Source organism: Desarmillaria tabescens, assembly GCF_030435595.1.
Source record: "Desarmillaria tabescens strain CCBAS 213 chromosome Unknown EV420scaffold_37, whole genome shotgun sequence".
Lineage (NCBI taxonomy): Eukaryota > Fungi > Basidiomycota > Agaricomycetes > Agaricales > Physalacriaceae > Desarmillaria > Desarmillaria tabescens.
The window spans coordinates 1-25,698 of record NW_026848336.1 but is presented as its reverse complement, the minus strand read 5'-3'; the positions used below and the strand labels follow the sequence as shown (position 1 = coordinate 25,698).

General features: G+C 49.4%; 9 protein-coding genes across 9 annotated transcripts; 2 read left to right on the top strand and 7 right to left on the bottom strand.

Annotated features, from left to right (window-relative positions):
* Positions 1-577: 577 nt before the first annotated feature.
* EV420DRAFT_1706619 (uncharacterized protein) lies at positions 578-2,238 on the bottom strand (the record flags this gene model as incomplete). The annotated part of the gene is made up of 3 exons (XM_060479550.1): positions 578-1,947; positions 2,001-2,075; positions 2,126-2,238. The coding sequence occupies 3 exons, from the start codon at positions 2,236-2,238 to the stop codon at positions 882-884; spliced, it is 1,254 nt and encodes a 417-aa protein (XP_060326996.1). The 3' UTR covers positions 578-881.
* A 913-nt stretch (positions 2,239-3,151) lies between these two features.
* EV420DRAFT_760472 (FAD/NAD(P)-binding domain-containing protein) lies at positions 3,152-4,929 on the top strand. The gene is made up of 5 exons (XM_060483365.1): positions 3,152-3,169; positions 3,216-3,362; positions 3,417-3,565; positions 3,619-3,695; positions 3,749-4,929. Exons 3-5 carry the CDS (start codon positions 3,417-3,419, stop codon positions 4,864-4,866), a joined length of 1,344 nt encoding a protein of 447 aa, XP_060326995.1. The 5' UTR covers positions 3,152-3,169; positions 3,216-3,362; the 3' UTR covers positions 4,867-4,929.
* Positions 4,930-6,235, bottom strand: EV420DRAFT_760460 (NAD(P)-binding protein). Its single transcript, XM_060483364.1, has 3 exons — positions 5,660-6,235; positions 5,490-5,610; positions 4,930-5,435 (listed from the first exon to the last, which is right to left on the bottom strand). Exons 1-3 carry the CDS (start codon positions 6,020-6,022, stop codon positions 4,993-4,995), a joined length of 927 nt encoding a protein of 308 aa, XP_060326994.1. The 5' UTR covers positions 6,023-6,235; the 3' UTR covers positions 4,930-4,992.
* Positions 6,236-6,575: 340 nt separating this feature from the next.
* On the bottom strand, positions 6,576-8,008 carry EV420DRAFT_1563583 (uncharacterized protein). Its single transcript, XM_060473944.1, has 3 exons — positions 7,974-8,008; positions 7,680-7,925; positions 6,576-7,623 (listed from the first exon to the last, which is right to left on the bottom strand). Coding segments are annotated over exons 2-3 (918 nt in total). The 5' UTR covers positions 7,681-7,925; positions 7,974-8,008; the 3' UTR covers positions 6,576-6,706.
* A 643-nt stretch (positions 8,009-8,651) lies between these two features.
* EV420DRAFT_760390 (uncharacterized protein) lies at positions 8,652-11,074 on the bottom strand. Its single transcript, XM_060483363.1, has 8 exons — positions 10,824-11,074; positions 10,682-10,772; positions 10,251-10,626; positions 10,104-10,198; positions 9,407-10,050; positions 9,228-9,348; positions 8,832-9,176; positions 8,652-8,708 (listed from the first exon to the last, which is right to left on the bottom strand). The coding sequence occupies exons 1-7, from the start codon at positions 10,866-10,868 to the stop codon at positions 9,022-9,024; spliced, it is 1,527 nt and encodes a 508-aa protein (XP_060326992.1). The 5' UTR covers positions 10,869-11,074; the 3' UTR covers positions 8,652-8,708; positions 8,832-9,021.
* A 2,534-nt stretch (positions 11,075-13,608) lies between these two features.
* On the bottom strand, positions 13,609-15,201 carry EV420DRAFT_760285 (uncharacterized protein). Its single transcript, XM_060483362.1, has one exon. The coding sequence runs from the start codon at positions 14,788-14,790 to the stop codon at positions 13,798-13,800; it is 993 nt and encodes a 330-aa protein (XP_060326991.1). The 5' UTR covers positions 14,791-15,201; the 3' UTR covers positions 13,609-13,797.
* A 449-nt stretch (positions 15,202-15,650) lies between these two features.
* Positions 15,651-16,660, bottom strand: EV420DRAFT_1275013 (uncharacterized protein; the record flags this gene model as incomplete). Its single annotated transcript, XM_060467878.1, has 4 exons — positions 15,651-15,889; positions 15,945-16,320; positions 16,382-16,445; positions 16,500-16,660. 4 exons carry the CDS (start codon positions 16,658-16,660, stop codon positions 15,651-15,653), a joined length of 840 nt encoding a protein of 279 aa, XP_060326990.1.
* Positions 16,661-17,198: 538 nt separating this feature from the next.
* EV420DRAFT_1563571 (coatomer WD associated region-domain-containing protein) lies at positions 17,199-21,702 on the bottom strand. The gene is made up of 16 exons (XM_060473943.1): positions 21,533-21,702; positions 21,368-21,485; positions 21,244-21,293; positions 21,093-21,187; positions 20,403-21,040; positions 20,089-20,323; positions 19,807-20,038; positions 19,616-19,754; positions 19,325-19,565; positions 19,118-19,273; positions 18,996-19,066; positions 18,867-18,952; positions 18,293-18,816; positions 17,908-18,231; positions 17,581-17,853; positions 17,199-17,520 (listed from the first exon to the last, which is right to left on the bottom strand). The coding sequence occupies exons 1-16, from the start codon at positions 21,579-21,581 to the stop codon at positions 17,278-17,280; spliced, it is 3,474 nt and encodes a 1,157-aa protein (XP_060326989.1). The 5' UTR covers positions 21,582-21,702; the 3' UTR covers positions 17,199-17,277.
* A 716-nt stretch (positions 21,703-22,418) lies between these two features.
* On the top strand, positions 22,419-24,846 carry EV420DRAFT_1766803 (glycoside hydrolase family 47 protein; the record flags this gene model as incomplete). Its single annotated transcript, XM_060480894.1, has 15 exons — positions 22,419-22,610; positions 22,668-22,770; positions 22,827-22,844; positions 22,906-23,112; positions 23,161-23,220; positions 23,278-23,301; positions 23,351-23,443; positions 23,493-23,508; positions 23,556-23,611; positions 23,664-23,795; positions 23,853-23,961; positions 24,024-24,108; positions 24,162-24,506; positions 24,561-24,604; positions 24,662-24,846. The coding sequence occupies exons 1-15, from the start codon at positions 22,450-22,452 to the stop codon at positions 24,844-24,846; spliced, it is 1,638 nt and encodes a 545-aa protein (XP_060326988.1). The 5' UTR covers positions 22,419-22,449.
* Between the last annotated feature and the right edge of the window lie 852 nt (positions 24,847-25,698).

Genomic DNA, 25,698 nt, shown 5'->3' with positions numbered 1-25,698 from the left:
GTATGTCTTGGTATGTTTAAGTCGAGGCCGTGTTAACATCGCATCGCCTCTCGTGCTGTAGCTATATTTCGACATCATCCCCTTCGTGCTTGGAAGATCCAGCGAATATCCTCATACCCCCCTTCGGGAAGATAAATATGCATTTATCGGGTACAAGTTATCATCAACAGCAATCCTTGTCAACCCTGAACTCAAACTTCGGTTTCTGATTTGCTGCAATGTGTACGAGTGAAGACTCGCCGAAACTATGCTTTTCTCGACTGCATTATTCATTGTAACTGTCCAATTGCCTCTTGAATAACGTGGCGACCGTCCGTCCTAAACACGGGGGAAGGTCAGCTCGAAAAGGTATGTAATGAGAAGAAAAAATATTGCCTCGTCACTGGACTGTGGCTGTAGATGACTAGATCTGTCATGAAAAACATGGAGCCCAAATGTCGGAGCCTAGCGAGTTCGACCAGGTTCGAGAGTTTGGAAGACAGTAATGAAAGGTAGAATACGCGGCTGTCAGCTCAGATGCTCCCTCTAATCATCAAGGTGATAAGAACTGGGTATTGAAACTGCACTACCGAATGCCTACCAAGTACCTCAACGGCACTTGATTGGCGTACAATGTGTATGTATAGTACTTAGCGAATAATTTTTGTTCAAGGTAAGAGACCCTAAAGAGAATTACACAAGTATACAGCTGAGAAATATATTTGCCTTGATGGAGGAGAGAACTAAGTAATACACATGCCACCCAACCGTAGAGCATAGATTGTAAGTAACGGGAATGTCCTAACACCCAACAGATTTGATGCAAAGAAAAAGTTCGTCCGTCTACGAAGGAAGGACCATCACGCCAGGACGCGAAAATGTCCCATCTTCCCCTTCGGAATTCAACGATATTGAATTCCCTCGTATACTCCATCGCTGAAATGTTCCGACGCGTACACTGGGAAAGCGTACTCTGAAATATAGTTTGGCGAAGGCTGCACTGAGGAAGTCGGCATCCAGTATTGTTGGTTTTGGACTGCAGATAGTGCATTATTCACGGGTTGCGGCATGCCCGTGTTTAACGCATTCCAAGACGCCGCTTGATAGGTTTGGTACGATTCAGGATAAATGCCAGAGGGAACCGAGTATTGCAAAGGTGCCGTCGTGACGAGCTCGGGTTGGTATTGGTATCCTGAGGGACCAGCAGCATTGTAGGCGGGAAACGGTGTGTTGAGCGTGTTTGCGTTCATCATTGAATCCACGAGACCGGGGCAACTGTAGGCGGGTATGGAACGCGGCAGTGGCGCAGAATAAACTTGCTGGGGATCTTGTTGGTATCCGAGAGAATTAGCTGGCACATGAACAGGAGTGGGTACATTGAACGTGTTCGATATCGCCGGTACGTCCACGATCGAGCCATCGTCTATGATGCCAGTGTGGGAAGACGAAACTGCGCCAAAAGAGTCGTCGACACCTGCTGGGAAGCATTCTCCTTGCGAAAAAATGGGGTCTGATTCGATATCCAAAGGAGGGCCAGCCTTCACTGCGGGATATAGGATTTTCGCTTCTGGTAATATATGCTTGTCGTCGTGTTGCAAGCCACTTGCAGAAGGAGTACTACGGAACTGTTCCGCATCGGTGGATACTGCCTGCGAATACGCTGATACTGTGAGAGGAGCCGGACCTATGTCGAGTGGCGGAGGGTTTGGAAAGGAGGAGTCTTCTAACCGTGTCTCATTGATGTTGGTGGCAAGGGAGTCTGAAGTATACGACGGCGACGAGCCGGAGGATTCCAGTGGCACCGTGCTTTCGAGTTCGTGAGCAGGTTTCTCGAATGTAATCACCGTATCCCACGTTGAGGCTGTCACACCCTTGTGGAACCTATTTTGATGAGCGGTGATGGCACCTTGTGTGTTAGCGCCAAATGTACAACATGGATCCGAGCATTTATACTTTTCTTTTCCAGAGCTGAGAGATCGTGTGATTCAGTCAACAGCTAATATAAGAGATGGAGGGCGTACTGATGCCCCTTGCGGTGCTTTTCTAAATTGCTGGACTGTAACGTCGTAAAGGGGCACTTGCCGCAGTGCAGAATGCTAGCAAAATCCATTGGCACAGTTAAGAAGACAGAGTATAGTTGACTCACTCCTCTTTATCCCTTTTGTGAGTTTTGAGATGACGCTCGATGTCTGCGTCCCGCGAGGTTGTCTTGGTACACGAGGAAAGAGGGCAGCGTGTGCGCACATTCCATCTGGCCATTGCAGCAGAAGGGGATTTCAAAGTGTATAAGTGCGGGGAAGAGGCATGGGACGCGTTCTTCTATCAGCGAGGGAGTGGGATAAAGAAAAGTGGGGGGCTGAACATGGGGGCCTTTTATAGCCCCCCCGGCTGATGGATTGGTTGGGAGAGCCACGTCGTTTTTCGCCATATAAGCCAACTGTGTGGTGTAGTGGCAACCAATTCGCAGTAATAGCCGTTATGGGAAGGTGCTCAATTGGTTTTGGTTCGACCAATTTGACTACCGCTCAAAAAAGAAACAAGATCGCGCCGGACATAGGCGAGGTGCACAGCAATCTACAGGAGTAATACCTCGTAGTTTTTTTTTACCTAGTAAGGTAGGTTCTGTCACCCAGGAGAGTTTGCGAAAAGTAAGTAGCACCTCAGGCTTGGTGGAGAAGACTTTTTACTCGCAGACCGAAAATTCGTGATTTTCAAGTCAGTGCCCAGCGCTTGTCATCATAAAAGCATAGGATAGTGAATTCCCAGAAGCGGGCTCCAGGCCGGCAGTTTCCAGCAATCTGAGAAGAAACAAACCAAGGAAACAAGAACGATCGGTGAATGCCGTATCGAGGGCGTTACATAAGGAGCGCGACGCGTTGTTTGGCATATTCGTCCAGTCCAAATTTCCTCCTGTTTGTTTACTCCCATTACTACTGAGCAGAGGTTTGAAGACCACAAGGCTAATCGGACCACGATACTCCCGTTAATTGGAATTTTCAAACCCTGAATGCAATAGCCAGGAAGCCGACTATCTGCTGTGCACCCGCGGTGCCATTTCCTGTCTATTTTGGACTTGTTTGCGGAGCGAACCCCCTACGTATTCGACAGTAACAAAACGGCCGGGTTCCTTCAGTAACTATAAGCAGTTTGCCAGCTAGAGACGGAAATTGGAGGTGATAGTGGTATATGCGTAAGTGAACATTCGTACTTGTCTTCCCTTTTGCTGATGGGGATAGAGAGCTGGATAGAGTCATTGCAGAAATCGAGCGATGATGATTTGGCAGTAATATATAAAAAGACCCGAGGCTTATCAAAATCAGCGACGAGGACGGGAATGATGCTGTTCAATTACGGACGATAACGACATTTGGGGTCAAGTAGAGGCACGTTTTCACAACTCTATCTTCTTCCCATTCTTCTACTTACCTTCTCTATAGATGAATACCTCCCGCAAACGAATATGTATAATTGGCGCGGGTCCGTCGGGACTAGCAGCGCTGAAGGTTATTCGCGATACAGAAGAGTTCGAGTCAGGAATATGGCTTCCAACCATTTTCGAAGCTCGAGACAAGATTGGCGGAATATGGTGAGTTCATGCCTTCGCAAGCGCTGTGGCCTTCACCTAATCGCATATGCAAGGTGTCCCGCACTTCCCATCGATAACCCTCCTCTGACGCCTCTGTATGACTCTATGACCACAAATATCCCTCATCCCGGTTTGTTTCCTCTTCTTGTCCTCGCTGATAGTTTTGATCATTTTATTACCCAGTCATGGCTTATCCCAGCTTCCCCTTTCCGCCATCCACCCCCGTATTTCCTCCCGCTGCAACTGTTGAGACTTACCTACACGATTACGCCACTCACTTTCAGCTCATTCAAAATATTCGGCTAAACGCATGTGTTGAACATGTCGAATGGAACCATGCAACGTGGTGTTGGAATATCACCGTGAAAGGCGAAACACTTGACTTTGATTTAGTCGTCGTTTCGAACGGACACTTTCGTGTACCTCGATATCCGAACATTCCTGGTTTGACGGAATGGTTGAAGAACGGGAGGGCCTCTCATTCAGCTTGGTACAGAAACCCAGGAAGCGTAAGGGACACCTCCACGGTTGCTGTAGTAGGCTCTGGCCCGAGCGGTCTTGACATAACTGCAGAACTACATGCTTCCGGAATAAAGATTGTGCATTCCGTGAATAATTGCGTTCCGGAAACAACGGCAACTTTCAAGAAACGAGGAGCTATCACGCATTTTGGCGATGGAGTAACGTTCGCTGATGGTACTGTTGAGCGCAACATAGATCATTGCATCCTAGCCACCGGATACCAGATGTGTTATCCCTTCTTCTCTCCTGCTACCCTGCAGAATGAGTCCCCTCCCTTATCACCGTCGAAGTTATACAACTCCTCATACCACGTTTTCCCTCTTGCCAAACACATCTTTCCCCTTCGAGGAGACTTCCCACATACCAGTCTCGCTTTTACTGGCCTCATACTCCGAGGAACTCCATTCTCGTTGTTCGAAGCACAGGCATATGCCATTACGCGGGTGTTCCGGGATCCAAGCAGCACCGACGAGAACAAGGAGATGTCAGAACTTCTCGAACGCCAGTTAATAATACCTGCTCAGGATTGGCATAGGCCAACGGAAGCTGAAGCGTTTGACTACCGCGATGAGCTATACGAGTTTGGAGGAGTTGGTGTTAGGGTGGAGAAATGGGAGAAAAGGATGTGGGAGTATAAAGTGGAGTTGAGGCGAGAGTGGGTGAAACTTGTGCGGTCGGGAGAAGCTTTTTCCTTGGTTCAGGATGTTGGCCAAAATGGAAATCATGAATGGGTGGCGCTTCTTGAAAGCATTCTTCAACGAGCATCAGCTGGAGTGTAGAAGACATGCGGACTTTTTATCTCAACATAGTTTCCCGTGTTAGTCCCAGAAATGATGATCACTATCAAGTGCCAAATACAAACTCCAACGTGTTCTTCGCGGGTACAAATACACTGGACGCCGTCATCAATCCTTGAGCCTATTGAAGTTCCCAGAAGCAATCAAGCCCTTCACGTATTCTTCCCCATTCATGTCCTCTCTGTCCGTCGAACGTGATACATGACCCCACTTCTGTCCCTCCGATATCGTCTTCTGCGCCTGCGTTTTGACCAGGAAAAGAGACTCAGTTCCGAACTGGATTCGCAGCGGCAACTCTGGTTCATCCGCCAACTTGTACAACGCTTGTCCCATACGAGCAGCGCTCCCCAGAACTGGACGGTCGCTTTCATGGATTTTGCGGAACATGTGGCACGGATTTGTGTCGTCCGTATACGCAGGATGTGGCGGGATATGGTAGGCCGAAGTACCCTTCCATTCGCTATCGAAACCTCCAGGCTCGATGATAGTGCCTTTTATATTCCACTTGGGGTCCATCTCTTTCAGGAAGGACTCGGTGAAAGCTTCCAGCGCTGAAGTAACATGAATAAGTGAAGCCCTGCAGCTTTTGCATAAATCATACTTACCGAATTTACTGGAGCTGTAATATGCGAGAGTAGGATTGGCCATATAACCACCTACGCTGCTGACATTGAATATCCGTCCACCTTCTCCCTTGGGATTCACTTCTCGGAATACTTTAACAGCCTAGAGTACCTTTCAGCGATCAGTCCACGCAGAACAAGTCGCAACTTACCTCTTTCATGATATGTACTGGCCCCCAGAACTGAACCTCGAACTGTTTACGTGCATCCTCGTCTGGAATCCCCTCTATTTCTCCAAAGACAGCGTATCCGGCATTATTCACCACAACATCCAGCCTACCAAATTGCTTCACGGTCCTCTCGAATGCAGATTTGATCTGCACCTCATTCGTTACGTCCAATGGCAGTATGAGGAGTTGAGTCGTGGGGAATTTATCCTTAAGATGATCAAGAACCTCTGGTTTACGAGCGGTTGCAACGACGCGCTCGCCGGCCGCAAGGATTACTTCTACAGTGGCTTTACCAAGCCCGCTGGAAGTACCGGTGATGAACCAGACACGAGATGTGTTAGACATGATTTGCAAGGAGAGCTGTAGGTGTGTATACTCAAAGAAAACTTATATAGGAAACAAGCTCGGCGGGACGCGTCAGCGTACGGATACTTTCCTTCCCGCGTCATACTTGCGTGGTCATGGCATTGAATAATTTGCCGATGGCGGCGTGGAGAGTCTAATGTTAGCACCCTCCTGGTTACACTTTCGGCTTCCTACGTAGCGTAAAAAATTAAATTAACCAGTGGAAGTAGAATTATAGCAATTTTGAAAAATGATGAGATTCCTGAAAAGAATCAAAAAGTTTTGGCCACGCTAAAAGACCTCCGAACCCGCACCCAGAGGCTTATGACGATCGACGTCATAGGTTGTCTCAGATGGCGCGCGCGGCTGGTATTTGATAGTTTTGGTCGCGCCAAAACTTTTTTATTTTATTTTGAGAATCTCATCATTTTTCGAAATAGCAATAAATCTGCAACGCACGCAACTCATTGGATAGCCTGGGGATCCTTAGGATAATCTTTGCTCCTCTTACAACTGTTTCACTGAATGACGCGTCCTTGCCGGTACTTCATGCCGATAATGATATAAGCTGATTGATCCTGTCTACCATTTGCATGCCTAATTTTCAGGGTGCTAACGTCGCGTCGTTGGTACTGCCCGGGAACAAAGCCTGCTACGTTCAACCATATTATATTGTATGGTACGTTATGAAGGTTTACGAAACTGCGCGAATGTCTTTAGGGCTTTTTGGTATAGGGCGTCTAGTTCCAAAGCAAACGTCATCCATGCTTCTGGTTCCTCACGGGCAGAGTCTCGCTCAGCTGTTATCTTTGCTACCAGCCTTTTGCAAGCATCATTCTGGCACTCCTCCAGCAGCTTCTCGTCCTCGTCATGGTCTGGATGACCGTGAGGCCTCGTAGAGTTCATGTCGGGTTTTCCCCTATGGAAAAACTCGTTTGCTAGGGTTGGGAATGATTGCTCTGGAGGATCTTCCGGTGACGGTGTAGGTGATCCGTGTATGGTCAACGATTTGTTGTTGAATGCAGGTAGAGGGTTGGTAATCATGGACGTGTTCTTCAAGTTTGTTGTCGGTTCGACATCGCTGTTTCTGTCCAGAGTCACTCTGTGCTCAGGCGGTGAAGCTGTGAGCGGAGTTTTGTCTGGCACCACTTGTTCACGTTCCGAAGTTGATGCTCCGAGATTAAAGAAAGGTGGTGCTGGAGGGTGAGAGGAAAGTCCGGGCTTCAGAGGAACTTTTATCAGGGAAGGCGGCTTTGGTGTACTTGATCTCGTCCCCACCGATTTCACAGAGTCTGCGACCTTCTGCAAGTTCAATGTCGATCTGTGGTATGTTGCCGTGTTTGAGGTTTCTGTGGGTTGCTGGAGGATTTCGTCTTGTGAAAAGCCATCTTCATCTTCATCCATATCCGTATTCATATCCACCTCGAGGTGGCGTCTTCGTACTGTCACTGGAGACTTCGAACTTCGTTTTCGTTTCCGCCCCTTTTTCGTATCCTCGCCGCCAAATGTACAGCGCTTAGCTTGCAAATGGCACTCCCGGCATTTTGAATGGTCTTCAGAGTTGGGCCATTGCACGCAAGTTTGTGGCCGCAGGTTTTGCACTTGGGAAAGGGAGCATCAGCTATTTGACATCTCATCTGGATATCTGAACACTCACTGGTGCTTCTGCTTCTGTAGGAATCAAATCCCAATTTGAGATGTCAATTTTTGATACTTTGGTCTTCGATAGCGTGCGAGACTGGCCACGATGTACATTCAAGAAAACCAGCTGGCACCAAAGTTCACGCCCGAGTTTCGTTATAACCTTGTCTCTGTTAGCGGGGCCCAGGTCGATGACCAAGTCTCGTAATTCGGAAAGCCATTCAACAGACGGCTGTTCTGGTGGGGTAGAGTAAGATAAAAACTGTAGACACTTCATTAGCTCAATCACATTGATCGCTTATCGACTCACCTTCTTCCACAATTCATTCTCATTCGCCTTCTTTTTGACCTTAGGAGGGCCAAAGCGTAGCGGTCCCTACAAAATGAATAAGTGATTTAATGCCGGCGAAAAAGGAAGGGCATGAAACTTAACTGCTTTGGATCTGGTACTCTGCACGCCCTTCGTGCTTCCTGTCTGTGTAGATCCTGTTGACGGTCTCTTTCCCACACCAGGTTCAATGCTTTGAATAACATCCGTGTTTGAATCGGCGCCAGGAGTTTGTATGTGTACGAGTTCGGGGGACTCGGAAGGCACGTCCCAGAGAGCATGTCCCTGCACCACACGAACTGCATCTAAACATCGTACTGCCTCCGTGACTACATTGTTCTTGATGTGATGTTTCAATCGATGGCTAGCCTCGGAGCTTCGAAATTTACCTGAACAGCAGTGACCAACTCCCATTGTGCCAATGATCTATTTGATTCCAGTTCCATCCTTTTTTCAACGTAGTCCTTGATGGCGTCGTTGATCCTGTCAATATCACTGGACTTCGTGTCACGCTTACGCAAACCTCGTATCATAAGTTCATCCGGTCCAGCCACAACCGAAGGTTTGGAGTTCCACCGCGTTTTCAACGACGTCGGCGAGAGTAGACATGGTGGTTAGGAGTGAGCCGCCGCATTTGTTATGTTGTCGGAAAATAATAGGACCGCTTTGACTTCGACGCCATGATCCGTGCTGTCACGAACGACGGGCCTCGAACGACTGCATGTCCAGTGCTTGCGATCAGAGATAAATTACGAGAGGCTGATACACTTGCTGGGAAAATGCCTGAAAATCAACACCATCTCCACCCATTGAGAGAATGTCACCCTTACATAAACTCACCAGGATTCGAAGAAAGATACTCTGTGAAATTGTCACCGCTGGTTGCCTAGAACGACATAGTAGCGAAAGTCAAGAGTTAAATAAGTCACCTTCCCACCCACTAGATCGCGTATTTATCATACTATCACTTTTACGCAGATATGCCGATAATCATAATCAGCGTCAGTTCACGTTCCACACCGGTTGTGAATCAAAACTCGTTAGCGCATGTACAGTCACAATTGGCTACGGCACACGTCGCATGAAATTGACCCCCATCCTCTCCAAAGAACCAATTAAGAATATGTGAGGCATGACCACCATGCCTGCACGTCTGACACATAACAATAGCATCATCGATAGTATCTGCCCAACTAGATGAGTCCACATTCCAGGTTAGCCAGCGTATACACACACCTATATATTGAGTCTGCGAACGCGCAAGCTCCACATCCCGAGCGCCATCGGGAATAACGCTCAGAGTCATCAGACAAACAGAGCATCGGGGCAAGGACCGTCCACAATGAGGACACGTAGCCTACAACAAAAAAGGTTGTCAGTCCCAACACACGCGCCTCTTGAGAAAAAACAATAACCTTCCCGCGTCGGGCACTCTCAGGTCCCTCGTCACTGAGGTGCTTATTACAATAATTACACCTAATCAAAATTTGCCTAGGCACCCATTCACGAGGAGGTATACACCCATCCTCAATCGCCCCTTGGATAATCTGCCCACGGAGGATATCAAAATCCACCCGATGGTGGAAGAGCTTGAACCCGTCCAGAAGATCGCGGTACGCATCCAACCACCGATCAACCCGTGCGTCAGAAAACTTGGTCGGGCAGACATAAGATGCCATGATAGCAGCAGTCTGTATATCGCCGGACTTGTCCACATAAGCTTGGAGGAGATCTATCCCGGCTTTCGTCAACCCAGTGACGATCATAGCGTCGATGTCTCCACGGACCCTCCGTTCTTTCACTCGTCGCAAGTACGAAGTTAAAGTCTTGTCATCGAGAAACTGGAAAGCGATGGCTAGACGTTCTCGGAAGGGCAGGACCTCCTCGTCGAGAACCTCGCGCCAGTCACCCAACGTCAAGTGAACGAGCATAGCTCTGAAATAGGGATCCTGCAGCTTGACGATTACACGTTCTCGCAGCTCTGAATGTCTCAAAGCAGCAGACGATCCATGTGGTGTTAGAGCCGCGAGAATTCCGGACATCATATGGTGACTCTCATCTATGTATCATAAGCATGGTGCTCGTGAACCAACAAATGAACCCAGCACCAACCTTCACTTCGCAAAAGCAGTTCTACTGCCTTGGCATAATGTTTGGTGAAGACCAGCCAACACGCTGCTCGCGATATCTTTCCGTCACCCTCCCACCTGCATACAAGTCAAAAAAAAGGGGGAAGACCGAAGAGCAAGAAGACAACACCTCTTAATATCCGCCATAAGTTCCTCCTCCCTAAGACTCCAGCCCGTCAACTGAAGAGCTACTTGTCGTTGCAACAACTTGGAAGTCATCACCACAGGCTTCCACCTGACCAAGTCTAGATCACTACGGTCCAACAACTCCGAGAGAGCAGCGAAGAAATTCCCTTGTAAATCGACTGCTGGAGAAGCAGTACGACGACCTTGATAAGAATCCGAAGCTTCAGCGACGTTCAATGTATTGCTATAAGCCGGAGCGCCCTCATATGATGATGTGTGCATAAACGCCGGGAACCCTTCCCAAATGCTGAGTAGCCCCTCGTAGCTGAAATCAAAACCGTGAAGCTTTGATGTAGGTACGCATAGAATTTCACGACTATCTGTATCAAAAGGGTTAGGCAAATCCTGCGCGGTTCTACGAAGAGGATTATTTACATGATATCCACTTCCACACATCGGAAAGCATTTGAGATGAACCATCATACGGGTCATGGTCGTCCTGGGCTACAAGGGAATTGTGATCAGGCTGCAGAAACAATAAGCGATGTAAGCTTTAGATGCAAATAGGATTACTGACTCTACTGAGGCCGTACCCGTCGATTGCCCGTCGCCGCATCACCATAGAAATATCAGCCTGAATCACCGCCGCTACGCTCTTCAGAGGTTGTTTCTTCCCTCTGCTCAAGCTGCGACCAATAGGATACGCACGACCAGTGGCGGGGGCGGCCAACTTGTCCGAGGTTCCCCCAATATCATTCCGCGGTCTCGATAACGAACGTTTCAATGGTCCACTATTTGCTTCCAAGTGCTGATCATGAGCTCTCAAGGACGCCGGACTAAACGATCGCTTTTCAGGTCGGGTCGCGGCTATATTGGCTGCGGCCTTTGTAGCAGTTATACCTCCTGAAAGTGGGGGGAAACCATCTTCATCTCCACGGCCGAACAACGGTGGGGTAGCACTAGATTTTTCAGGATCAGGCGGTATGGTTCTCTCTCTACCCCGGCGGGATTGCGAGCGCGAGGGAGGGTTACTCTTTATGTGTCCTTCAGCATCATCCTTGAGGATATCCCAAGGTTCCGGAGGGGTTTCGACGTCGTTGACCGCCGACAGAACGCGATAGGAAAGCCCTGCAGCCTATAACAAGATCCCCACGAGCACTCCAGGACGTTTGCTTCGGTGTATCGTACACGGCGTGAAGCTCCAAGGTCTCCTTCCTTGTTGACAACCATGAATGTTGGATGAAAGAGGATGCGCAGAAGTCGAAGGAACCAAAGCAAAGGACGCCAACGGTCGATCAAATGACTTGGCTTTGCCAGAAATAAGACGAATGACGGCTGAAATGCTAACGAAGGACGACTCACTTTGGTGGGTATCATACAAAATTACGTTCGCCTGAGACACTGGTTCTCTTCCTGATGGTACAGCCGCGTCTGTAGCTGCCGTACCACCCCACGGTAAATTAGGGCCACGATCGCTTCGTCACCCGGCTCGAGAGTGCCGAATCTCGCGATTTCTCTCCATCGGAGGATCCGTCATTCGTTGTTTGGGCTTGGGCCTCCATGATATCCCACGTTCTGACTCTCAAAGCGTTTCTCTCCAATGTAGCCAGGGTCCCCCGTCTTGTCGAGGAGAACTCTATGGTGTTATAGGGTTGAGGGTAATCCCTAACGGCACCGTCAGCCCCGGACGCATCCCTCTCAGTGAATGTGAGGAGGGGCTGGTTAAACTTTCTCGTGTCCCACACAGACACGAGACCTGTCCCCAAAAGTGGCGATGCGTCTTGGCTCGAAAGGATCTGTTGCGATACCGTAAACCTTTGGATGCAACGTTTGTCGTCGCAGGAGTAGGCGAGCGCAAGTCGAACAGCCGCAACCACCGTGACGATATGCTAGCAAGGAGGAGAGTGGTGGAATTCGGTAGAAACGAGAGGGCAGACACGATTTCAGCGGGGCGTGCTGTTGCAGGACGCGCGCGTCGGTACGAGGTCCAAGCTCCTGGACGAGGAATCTGCGGTTGGGGTCCTGGGCGCAGAACTAGACAGGTTCTACTGGATCCATAGGCAGAGCCAGGCTAGGGAGGCTGCTAGCGATGTCAGTAAATAACGAGACTGCAGTCTCCACGAGCTTTATCCAGACCAGACAGCGAGATAATTAGGGATCCGCCGAACAAAATGACAGCGCGTTGCATGACCGGGCGTTCCTCAGCGGGAAAGAGATGGTCGGGCCCGTTGAAAGGACATTGTTCCGGCGCGCGTATTTCGATGCTTCCAGTCGAAAAAGGTCGACACGGCCAGAGCTGTTACCGAACAGCCTACGAGATCGTCGAAAATACGGGTCTGGAGACCAGGCAAAGCACTAAAGAGGATTACTCGACTGATATCGGGCGACCAAGTGACCTACCTTCATGTATTGGAAGATCATGCTGCGACGTGATATGTCGGATTTCAGGATATTCTTCCGTCCACTTCGTACAGTGTTATCTGGGATCCTCCTCCGACAATAAACTTATTTCCCTGTCGCGGATTCCATAACAGACGCTTTTCGGACTGCCAGTTTGAAGTGACCATGAGATAGGATGTTCTATATGGTGTAGGGCCCGCATCAAGGCGAAGCTGGGGCACAATAGCCGGAAATACAGATGAAAGGAGCACTCGGCAGTTGAGAATGTTTGTTTGGTTCTGTCTGTCTGCGATTGCCGACCAGAAATACATTGTACAATTTCTCCTCAACCGTCCGACGCGCTCAACACCGGCAGGCTCTGATCATAAGTCTCTCGACAACAAGGGTTGTTAGTTGCTGCTACTAAATTTCTGCGTGTTCTTGCATTATCTTTTCTCTCTCTCTCTCTCTCTCTCTTTTTTAGTATAAAAGTCGTACTTGCCGCATCCCGTTTGGTCATTCATAGAAGTAGTTGGTAACGATAAGAGCATGGGCGACTCAGAGCAAATAATTTGCCGAGCTGCAGCCCTTCTGCGCCTACCACATAAAAAAACCCTTCATGTCCTGAGGTTTCGTAATAGCAAAAATATATAGGACGCGTTTCTGATCATCATGTACTTCAACTGTGTAGCAATTGACTAGTGTCCAATAGTCCATCCACCCGCTCAGTGGGGCGAGATAACTCTCAGACACTGAGACCAAACATTATAGCTATGAGATTGGCGCTCTAGCGGACTGAGCCAGGTCCCCGCCCTCGGGCACGGGCCTCCCGACGGGTATAAAAAGGAGCCGTCTTTCCGAGCCGTTCGCCCCTTTCTTTCCTTCCTTCCCGCCATGATCCAACGCCAGGGTCATCATAACGCGACGCATCAGGCTTGCAATGTGATGCAGGATGGACGTGTTTGTGTGCATCAGCCTTTTTTCACCAATAACGCCAGCAATGGTAGGACAATTCGCTAGCACTGTTCATTGACTACTACTATACCTATATATCAGATACAAATTTCTGTGACTATTACTGACCACCAACCAAGAATTCTTCCGGCCCCGACGTTCCCACCAGAGTAGAAACGACAACATCCATTCCTTCGTCTCTCAAAACGCACATCCGCCTACACAACGCATCCAGCACACTGGCATTCTTGTATCCCTGCAGCTCCCAACCTCAACCTCCTCAGCCTCACCCCGCCCCAAAACCCCCACCTCCGCTCCGCCATATGCACAAGCTCCTCACCCAAATACCGCACCTCGAACGTATTCCGCATCTCCAGCTCCTCCAACCGCCCCACGAACCCCATATCCAACATCTTCACCAGCATCGCCATAGTCGCCTCCATCTCTGCTGACCACGAGTCTCCAAAGGTCAGCACAAGGCAGGCCAAGTTGGGGAGAGACACGAGCATATCTATGAGTGCCTGGTTGGGGATGGCGTACTCGAGCACAAGACGCGTGATCCCGTCGAAACAGCGCGAGTGGCGCAGCATATCGTCGAGGGCGGGAAGCAGGGCGGTGCTGTACCGACGACCCGGGGTGCCACGCCCGTGCTCTGGAGGCCCGATGTGGACGTCACGCAGGGCAGGAAGGACGATGTTATTCAGTATAGTGGGGTTGAACGTTCGTAGGGTGTCCACAAAGGGGAACGTGATCCGCTCGCCAATGGAGAGCGGGTGTTCGCGGCGGTACAGAGAGGAGAAGGAGAGCGTCTGGAGGACAGTGGGCTCGAGCGACGCGAGGTACCGAAGTGCGTAATCCTGGGAGAGGGTGGGCACGTTATCGTACATCTGGACGGACACGTGAGAGAGCGAATTCCAAGGCACAGACATGCATGTCGGTGGAATCCCAACAAGACTGAGCGAAGTTAGACGGGGACACCACAGGGAGATATCGGGCCCATTGTACGCTTGTTGCGCCCACCGCTGTTTCGTTTGGAGTCGGAGGGATTCGAGGGCGGGCAAAGGAGGAGGTGGGTATAGCAAATCTACCACAGCACCTGGCGGAATCGATAAATTGGCGCTGAGCCACCGAGGAGATTCATTGAAGAGCATCTTAATAGCGTCCCAGTTGCGCGTCTGTGAGAGCATCTTCCTCACTGATACCATCACCATGTGTCAGCTCGAGCGTGAGCGAAACATCGAGCAGTCTGTTTCCAGCACGTTCAAGCACTTTTTGCAACAGGACCGGGAGGTGTTGGCCATTCTTGGTATTGTGATCTGAAATGCCAACTGGAGATCGTAGACCACAGCTCTCTACACGCCAATGCCACGACCCGCCAGCTGTGGCAGACGCTGCCGAGCGTCCCAGGCTGCTTCCTTCACCACACTCTCCCTCCACCTCCGAGGCGCGAGCCACATTCTTGAAAATATCCATGAGGATCTCTGATGGCATGGCACGTACGGGAGAAAGAAAGTTCTGAAATGTTTTCGCCATTGACGTGATCTCGTCTCTTTTTCTCTGAACGGCGTCGAGCCTCCCACTTAGATAGTCAATCTCTGTGTCCAGCAGGCATGCATCAGCATGCAGTGCCGGGAGAATATCTGAACGAATGAAAGACTTGGTAGAGGGAGAGAGGTTATCATTTGCTGAACAGAACTCCGACAAGAGGGTGCAGTAGGGAGTACTGCTATGGCTGTTACACGGCGGCCCTTCACGGACGGTCCTGGCAAAATGAATGAGATATGGTACTTGCTTGAGCTAGCATACTCACATTGCTACTGGAGTCAATCCCAGAGTCAAATTACGCGACCGCGACGCGATGAGTAGTGGTGGTTGAACTTTCAGGGTCGCGACGCGACGACAGGTAAATACTGTGGGAACACCGGACCGATCTCCCCCCAACTTCGGTATTGCTCCCTTTCTCGCGAGAAAGGTAAAGATTACAACTGGTGTGGTATGTATGTATCTGTCACAGAGAGAAAATCTAAGTATCTCTAAAAAAAAAACACCCAATGAAACGAATGAACAACTATTAGCGTCTGGCCTTGCTCGGCACGAATATCCAAGACAAAGTGATCAGCACCCGGATGCCTGTGCCAATTCCAAGAGCTGCTGGAGCACCGATAGCACCCAAGATAGCCCGCCCGGCGAATGCACCAACGAACAAAGACGACGCCGCAATGAGTTTGTGGTCGCGCGACTTTATCATCTTTCGGAAATTGAACAGCTGGGGGTCCGTCACCAATTCCACCCAGACCGTTGTCAGCACGACTACAAGAGAGAGTTAACACCAACGACCATATATGCAAACTCCCACAAAACTCACTCGTCGTCGTGAACTGCGTATTCAGCCTCTTGCCCAAGATACCCTGCACACCAAGACTAGCGCTCATAAACGCTATACACGCAAACGCCAAAACATTCGTCCACGAAGGGTCCGCCCTCTCATCCGCGATACTCCGCATATTACTCTTATATATCGTCGCCGACGCCGCCATCGTAAGCAGCGCCTGGAGGAAGGTCCCAAAGATGAGCCACACTCGCTTATGGGGCCCTATCCGGTCGCCCAGCCTCCCGACGAGAGCTCCGAGGTTGAACGCGATGAGAGAGGTGAGAGCTTGCTTGTCGGGCATGTGGAACGAGGTATCGTGCCCGCTTCCCTCGGGTCGGGTTTCGAATAAGCGGGCTAGGGCGATAGCGAGCTAGGATGGGATGATGTCAGAGGACCCTTTAGAAGACGAAGAAGAAAAGAGAAGAGCGCACCTGAGCAAAGTTGCCTGTTTGGAACCCACACCATACGAATATCGCAGAAAAAGATATCACGTCGCTGCGAGGCAGATTAGATACGCCGCCAGGTATATGTGTATATCGCAGCACGTACATATAACCCGTCATGAAACAAAATGCCGCTAGAGGTCCAACAGACTGACTGGGATCCACCTCTTCATTCAAGTGCGTCCAAAACGTACTGGGACTCGTCGCCTTGGGTGTTGCTATCCCCCCTTCAGCATCGACGGTCGAGAACGTCCCCGCCTTGTGCATGGGGGCGCCCGTGGAGTCCTGAGAAGCCATGTCTGGGAAAATGAGAGACTGCAGGTGAGAGAGTAAGACAGGGCAGGTAAGGGCAGAGTAAACGAACCGGTTGGCAGCTTTTCAAGTGGAATGCCAGCTATCTTGGCGTCATTCTCTGTGTCGGATTTCCGCTCTCACTTATTACGGCCGAGATCGGAAAGACCGGGGTCTCTTGGCGTAATCACGTTCTCTGCTGCTCAAAGTTTTGCCCTTTGCTTTTTCCTTTCTTCAAAGGCACATTGCTGCACCGTTTTCTGGGCAGAAATGGTCTCGTGGTGGGGCTTTCTCACCACTATCTGACTGCAATTTCCTTGGGTGGCGCATGGATCCAAGCCGGTTATCCCCGCACTAACAGCGCTCTCATACGTGTGCTGGCGTGACAGACTGCCTGGAGCTATCTTGGCCTTCACCGAAAGGAAAGGGCTGAGAGTTCACTCAAGAGCGCCCAGGATCCAGCTGCTCTGCAAACTCGTCCTTAATATCCGTCCCGTACGGAAGGACGTAAACGCCAATGGCCAAAATAAAAAAATTAATTTCTGTATCGACAAACAAATAAACGCGATCCATCCACCCTTTGAGCCGAATGTTTACCAAGGAGCAGGCAACCCAGAAGCAGCCGCCCCAATCTCCGTAAGTTGCGTAAGAGGGTCCAGTTTACCCTTAAACTGCGGTAGGTACGCTGCGTCTGTGTACGGGCACCGAACCGACGGTGATCCCTTATATATGGGCGTGTACGTCGCAGCACAAATCTCGAACGGTGTGAACTCGTCATAGGTAATCTCGACCGCATTTCGAGGATTCCGGTCCGCGGCAGCAATACGTTGTCGAGCCTGGGAAGCCCATCAGTTCCTCGGAACAACAAGGAGCCAAAAGAAAAAGCATGTACGTACCTGCGCAACAATCTTGGGGTCAGGCTTGAGTTCTAACAAGCGCTTCGCAAACCGGGCCGCGGCGGCCTGGTTGTTGGCCTTGGAGAACACTCCAATGGCACTCCGCAACGCAATTTGCAGATGGGGAGGTTGGAGCTGACATTGCGTGAAATAGGCTGCTAATTCTAGGTTCCTCCGCAGATTGCCCGGTTCTTCTTCTGCGATGCGACGTCGCTCGAGCTCGATGGAAACAGCAAGGAGGTATTCACGAGTAGCCGTCACGGTCTCTCTCCACTAGAAATATCATCCCATTAGATAAATATGGAAAGAACAGACACAGACACGTACAAGTTTAGCCTCGTTATCAGAAGTGAGGGCAATCAATAGAAGTGACTGAAGGACGGAACGGAAAGCAGTCCGAGCTTCCGCAAGCTTGTTCCCAGACACAAATCGGTAGCCCTCAGAGAGTTCCGTGTGCACAGATTTCAAGGAAAGGACGGCAACAGGTAATACACGACCAGGTGATGTCTCCGTGGGGTTCCGTCGGATGTGCAGCTGTAAAGGCGGTAATGACGCAACCGGTGAAAGGTACGTATGAGATGAACGGTAGATAGAGAGGAATAGTGGCTTGAGCTGGGCAAAATTGACAATACCAAGTTGACGGTTGAGCAACTACAATAAGCATCAAGTCAGCCCTCTAGAATTCTGGATCTTGCCTGCACGATCAACCTACCTGCATAGCAGTCTCAAATGATCCGGCCGCAACATGGTCAGCAGCCAAGGGCGAGTTTCGTACCCACAGTTCAGTCTCATCGACTCCCGGGTTGGCACCAGCCCCGAGATCCTCATCTTCAGGAACCTCGACACCATTAACGTCTGCTGAAGGCTCTTCCTCCTCAGCATCTGCATCGAGCTCCCACCCGCCCTCCTCCGGACCAAGGTCTGCGTCTGCTTCTTCCTGGGCCCAAGCATCCAAAGCTGAAGAGCCACCGGCAGCGGCATCTCCATTGGTGTACGAGGACTCGATCCCTTCCAGACTTCCACTAGCCAGGGCACGGTCGAAGAAGTTTTCACCAGCAGAAACGACGGGCCAGACGAGGTCGGTTGTCTGCGTCACAACAGGTGGAGGTTTCAAAGTCGAAGGCCCAAACGTAGGTACATCATCTACGTCATCAGTTGTCAGTCCAGCCGCCTCAAGGATTTCTTCTGCGAGTTCCTCCAGGCCGTTGGTTTTAGCCGTGAGGTAGGCTAGTGGATCTGTAACAAAATGAATGGTATGTCTTGTTACGAGATTAGCACCAACTTACGCATTCCAACGTCCCGAAGAACAGCTATCCTTCCAGAAACGTCTCCCGCATACAGTGCATTATGGAATCGCGACATGGGATCCCCTCTAGCGTCGGCAATCTTTTGCATTTTCGACAGCTTCTCGGTACCTTCCTGTGGCCAGATACAAGAAAGACAATTTGTCAAAGTTTTTCGTTTGCTGATACGCTTTCTCGACAATCTACATCACCTTGTCAATTGGAATCTCAAAAACATGGAAAAGGCTGCACACCTTGTGATTACCCTGCTTTAAAGCTTGTTGCGCCAGACGTTCCCAACATTCAGGTCGATCAATAGTCCTAGCGGTTTCCATTGCCACCTCCAGATTTCCGCATTCAATGGCCAACTCAAATCGAGTGTTCGTATCCTGCACGAAATGAAGTGCGATCTAGACAACAATCAATATCTGTTCCTGCATGTGAAAAGCTTCGCATCATACCTCAGGGAAACCTTTTTGTTGCAAATATCCGATAATGCTCTGCCCTATCAAAGTTGAGGTCTTGATGATGTACAACATCTCTTCGTAGTTGTTTCTCAGCAGGGCAAGCTTGAATCGGTACTCCGTAGGATCGAACGTAATGGTGCGAGGACGAGCTGAACGGTCGAGACAATGCACAGTCTTTCCCTTAACGCGAGTGAGATATACAGGGTTATCCAGAGTGCATATAACGCCGTGGTCACTAGTAAACATCAACCTTTTACCGAGATAGTCACGGTGCGATGGACATACCCCTGATATAGACAGTACTTGACGTGGTTGAGTGTGGAGTAGATGAAGACCCCAGAGTCATCCCAAGCACCAGACTTGATACGAATAGTCTCGTGGATGAGACTACTCTGTGTAAAGTTCCGGTTGGCGATGGTAATTGCTACGATCACATCAGCGAAATATCTCACCAAGACAATCTGATCAGGGCTTACTATGCTTGCTCATTAGAGCAACCATTGAATTGTCTGCACTCCAGGACACATATTTGACGGGAGGACTGTTGATCTCAGCTATAGTCTTCTGTTGTTGGAGGTCGAATAGGACAACGGATGATGTAGAACTGAGGATGATACTAGAGGTTCCTCCATAGAAGATCTCGTTCGTTTGTACCGGTGGTTTGACAGTTTTCACAACGGTGTTCGACAAATCCCGGACTTCAATGATCTCACATACAAACATAAGCTGCGAAGCATTTCCCGTACAGACAAACATACCTGTGACGCCTTGTTTAACACTGCAAATCTATTGCGAGCGACAAAGATGGCGCTTTGCCCAGAACCCCTCTTGCCATCCACACTGGAGTCTTTAACCTCGGCCTGCGACTGTTGAGGTAGCGTGGTAAGCTCGAATATTCCATTGTCCGATGAGATTGTCGTTATGACGGCCTTCTCTGAAGGATTAAAGCTCAAGGTTCTCGGAGGGACGTAGGGGCTGCCGAACTTCCGCACGCTCAGGAGGCCAATATCCGAGCCAGTGTTGAAGTCATACGAGCGGACATATTTATCGCGGATATAGTAGAGCGTGTCACCATTCACAGCAAATGCAGGGTCGCTCGCGTTCTAGTTTGAAGACGATGAGACCGCTATCGTGTCCGGCTGCAAATAGATTCAAGTTCGGGTGAGAAGCGAGAACCCAGAATCGATCATGTTCCCGTCTGAAGGTCTGTATCGCCGTCCTCTTAGCCAAGTCCCACACACGCACGGTCTTATCTTCACCGCATGAGACGATGAGTTCGTATTTCGGATGGAATAAAGCGCTCGAGACGTTGTTGAAGTGCCCGCGACATGAATCAACCTCCCATGCCTTGGTCTCGCTCATTCTCCATATTTTGATGGTACGGTCGTCGGCAGCTGACAGGATTAAAGGTAAGGTGGGATGGAAAACGGCGTAGTTGACACCGCGGTCGTGGCCTTCGAGAACGTATTTGACCGTGGAAAAGGTGTCGAATGTTTCGAAGCCACCGGGCCCAGTGTTCGGAGAGCCCTTCCTCAGGCCAGAAATGTCCCAGACGCGCACTGTCTGGTCCATGGACGCGGAAACGACAAGGTCATCTTTGGGATGAAAGAACGCGGACATCACATAATGAGAATGACCGGTGAGGACGGCGATGCAGTTGCGAGATGTACTGTTCCATATGCGTATCGTTTGGTCATCAGAAGTCGAGATCTAGTGAAGAAATATTGGGACACCGCAGCTGATGAAATACCTAAAGACTCACAATCCAGGGCATTTCGTGATGGAACTGAACTGTTCGGACATAGTCAAGATGACCATGGAGAGTGAAAAGACATCGCCTGTTTTGTGGACGTATGTCTGTATATGCAATAATTAGTGCCGAGGAACCGTTATTGAGGGAAAAGGCGCCGCACCCCAGACTTTGATTTTGTAGTCGTCTCCTCCTGTTACCAGCAGCGCTCGGCTCAGATGAAAATCGACGCCTCGAACAGGTCCTGTATACAGATCAGCATGCAGACCGATCCTGTAGAAAACGACGAGCCTTCATGCTCCTCGAATCTGTCCACCAACACTCCCATTCTGTAATTCCAGAGCTGTACACTCCCATTATGAAGCGCTGCCGCTAGAAGAGGTTGCGTAGGATGAAATGCAAGCCCTGTTCAAAGTGAGCTACCGCAGGGTATTCGCGAGAGAAATTGATACCTTTGACGCGGTTGCTTTTAGACTCGAACTTGGTGAGCATAACAGACATGCTCGATACCGTCTACTCCCGCCAAATTATCAGAGAAAATAAAGAAAGAAGTGGCAAGAAGTGAAATAAGGACACCGCGGTATGGTGGACTCTGAAATTAAGACGTGGCCCTGTACGTCGTCGTGACTGCGATTTTGCGTGACGGTTACTGTCACTGCTCTACACAGCCACACATTCTCCTTTTCACTGTCGGACGACGGAAACCTCCAAAAACACGTAGAAACTTGCCTACGATCACGCATCACTCGCTATGCTTTCTCTCACACTCCCTCCCCCATCCCTCTGGCAATACAGGTGCAACCATAAGCCACTGTATGCTGATATTCGCATTATCGCCTCCGTGCATGAAATCTATCTCTTTTCTCGGATGAAAGATTTCTGTTCGAATCGCGGAGGAAAAGCTAAGGGAGGAACAATCTACTCTAACCACGGTGGTTCATCGGTTCCATGCTTTTTATATTTTTCTTCCGCCACATCATCACCCATCTTTCCCAACGCTCGTCTTCTAGATCGTCGCAATCAGGCCAATAAACTCCCGAATATATATCACGAGGCGGCGGTCCATGCGCGTATGAGAAAACTTCTCTTTTTTCTCTTCTTTCGAGGGGCGGGCTGTTCTTCTGTCTACGTACCACGCGGCATCTCTTCTGCTAAAGTGCCTGGCTGTCCATCTGTACATGCCAAATTCAATCTTGATTTCAGTGTATTTTATCAGCATCAACCAGAATCGCCGACTCAAGTGCATGTAGCAAACTATCATTAACTCCGCCACATCGCGAAGGAGAAGCCTTATAAGCTCCTTATCGTATTATTATGTCCCCTTATATATCAAGGTTTGCAGCATACGGACTTTCCAGTCCTCTCCAGGATGTTCTCCCACTGGCTCCCAAAGTGCCTAATCCCAGCACTACTGTGTACTGCAACTATCGCAGGCCCTGTCCAGAAGGCAGGTCTGACGCTTCCCGGAGACGCGTCTGTTCATCGTGCCGCCGTCAAGGAAATATTCCAGGAGAGCTATGCGGCTTATAAGTATGGCATATAACAACTGCATATCCCAAATTCTCGTGTTTGACGAAACCTTGTCAGGGAATACGCGTTTGGTCACGATGATCTATCGCCTGTGAGCAAGAGCTTCTCAGATGGACGTAACGGGTGGGGCGCATCAATTGTCGACGCGATGTCCACCATGGTACGTTTTCACAGCTAAAATCTGCCCTGACGGAATTCATTCACGTTCCTGTGCAGAAAATCATGGGTCTAAATGTATGCTTAGACTTCATATGGTTGTCAACCTATCATAATTGAGGCTAATAGTAACCCATAGGATTTGTTCTCCGAGGCTGTCGATTTTGCTAGCAAAATCGACTTCAATCATTCACAAACTGCTGATACTGTTAGTGTATTTGAAACGACGATACGATATGTCGGTGGTCTTCTCAGTGCATATGAACTCGGTGGCAAGAAGGATGCAGTCCTAGTTGCGAAGGCCAAACAAGTCGCGGATAAATTGTCATTAGGGTGGCTTCTCGAGGTAAGTGCGATGAATCCTCGGCTATGCACAGACTGAACTGGTCATTAGAACCAAACTATACCGTTTGGCTTCATTGATTTTACAGCTGACTCGCCAGTCATCGCTACCGTACGTGTACACCTGATAATTCAGTGCCTATGCAGCTGATCCTAGAGTTATTCATAGTCCAATATTGCCGAGGCTGGAACGGTAAGGTTTGGAGGCGCGCTGCCTTTGATCTTGCTGACGGCCTTTGTAGCTGGTCCTGGAATGGGAGACGTTGAGCAAGTACACCGGAAATAATACATACACCCAATTGACCGAGGGTGCCGTCCGCCATATCGCGAATCTTGTAGGTTCTCACCATTAGAATCTAGCTGTTTCTCACCATCAATTTCCAGCCGGCTCCTCTTCCAGGTACTTTGCCTCGCCATAAGTTAGGCGTATAAACTTAACTTTACCAGGTTTAGCCGCTCAAGGCATCGACCCCACGACAGGCGCTTTTGTCGGGGGTTACGTTGTAAGTTTTCCTGCCTTGTGGTTGTAACCTAAGCTACAATGATGTTTAACAGACATGGGGCGGCGGATCTGACAGTTACTTTGAATATTTGATAAAGCATGCTCGACTATCTAATACTGATGACCCGCTTTTCGTTGAGACATGGTTCACCGCTGTCTCGTCATCGATTCAAACTCTCCTCAGGGTATGTCACTGCACATCTATCGTCAGTCCTCCTCTCATTGAAAATTACGAAATGCAGACCTCAACTGTCGGAAACCATGTTTATCTCGCTGATTTCGACTCTTCGCAGACTATTCGTCATGTTGGCTCTCACCTGGCATGCTTTTATGGCGGTAATTGGCTGTTTGGTTCGTCTGTTCTACCCATGTTTGACTGTTTGAATACTACAACTGAATTGGCCCATGAACAGGTGGCAAGCTATTGAACAACCAAACCATCGTGGACATCGGGTTGCAGCTCGTTGATGCATGCTGGAACACATACGCCAGTACCGCGTAAGTCCGATTTCCATGCCATCTACTTATAATCTTCGTCTGACTATTCCCAGCACTGGTATCGGCCCCGAAACGTTTGCTTATATCTCAAGCGACGGCAATTTCACCGGCGGGGGTACCATCAGCGCAGATCAGTTATCTTTCTACCAACAACATGGATTCTACATCACAGGCTCAGATTACATTCAAAGACCGGAAGTCTTAGAATCAAATTTCTACGCCTGGCGTGTCACCGGTGATACCAAGTACCTGGACCGCGCAGCGAGTGCTATCAAGAGCTTTAGGACTTTCCTCCCGACTACGGTTGCGTTCGCAGGCATAAACGATGTCAACAATAAAAATTCCACAAAGATAGATGACATGGAAAGCTTTTGGTTCGCGGAAGTGCTTAAGTACTTGTAAGCATCAATCTTCTCTACGTCCTGAGAGTCTCTTATTCGACCTTCTGGTAGATATCTGACTTTTGACGACCCGAACCATATCAGTCTCGACGAATGTAGGCTCATTTTTTCTCTTCTTCAAGCACTGCTGTAAATCTCATGGTATTGTGCAGACGTTTTCAATACAGAGGCACATCCATTTGAGGCACCTAAGGCCAAGGATGTGTATGGAAACGGTGAACTGAAGGTGACTACAGCATCGGCACCGTTCGTACTCCAACAAGGTCCGCCGTTACCCCAGATTAGCCCAGATCCACATCTCCCGATTCCCCTCAAGAGTCTTATTAACCCAGAGTAGTTTGTAACTCGCATTACTCGTTCTGTAGATTATCTCAATCCTTTTTGATGAAATGTTAATAATGATGTTCGAATTCGGCAAAAGCCGGTCCTCACTCTGCGCTGCGCGCCGTTCACGAACTCACTCGAAGACTTTCGTCACCGCAAGCAAATTGCAAGGGTCAGTAACAATATTGCAAAAGCGTCGCGGTCTGGTGGCTCAGTCTCCTTTCAGTAGAAACTATGGTTATTCCTCAAGAATTGATCGACTTGATCGTTGACTTCAATCACGACGACAGTAAGGCATTGCGAGCATGCGCTCTTGTCTCTCGTGCCTTTGTCGCGTCGAGTCAATTGCATCTTTTCTCTCGAATCAAGCTTATCCTATCGAATTCTTCCACCCGTGAGGCCATACCTTGGAAGTTATCTGGTCATACCTTCCCAAGATTCCACAGTATGATTTCCATATCATCTCACATCGCTCCTCTCGTCACTACATTGGAGGTATATTTCGACATCACCTACTGTCAGCGCTCGATAGTTGATACAACGACTTTTGTCGCCGTCTTAAAATCCCTCACATCCTTGAAACGATATGTTTTATCAGCCGGTTTCGATTCCATAGACTTCAGAGGCTGCAAAGACGAGTCTCTTACCAAAGCCATTTTCAACGATGTCCTTTCCGCCGGCCTTGTGGAACTATGCCTTGATGGAGTAGAGGCTATTCCGGATGTTGATATCTTTTCAACGTCGGAGAAATGGCCTTCGCTCAAAAGACTTTCCATGCTATGGTCAAGTTTTCAGCAACAAAACATTGCATGGGATCTTGCATCGTTAGAATCTCTGAATATCGGGGGCCTTAACTCCTTCATCT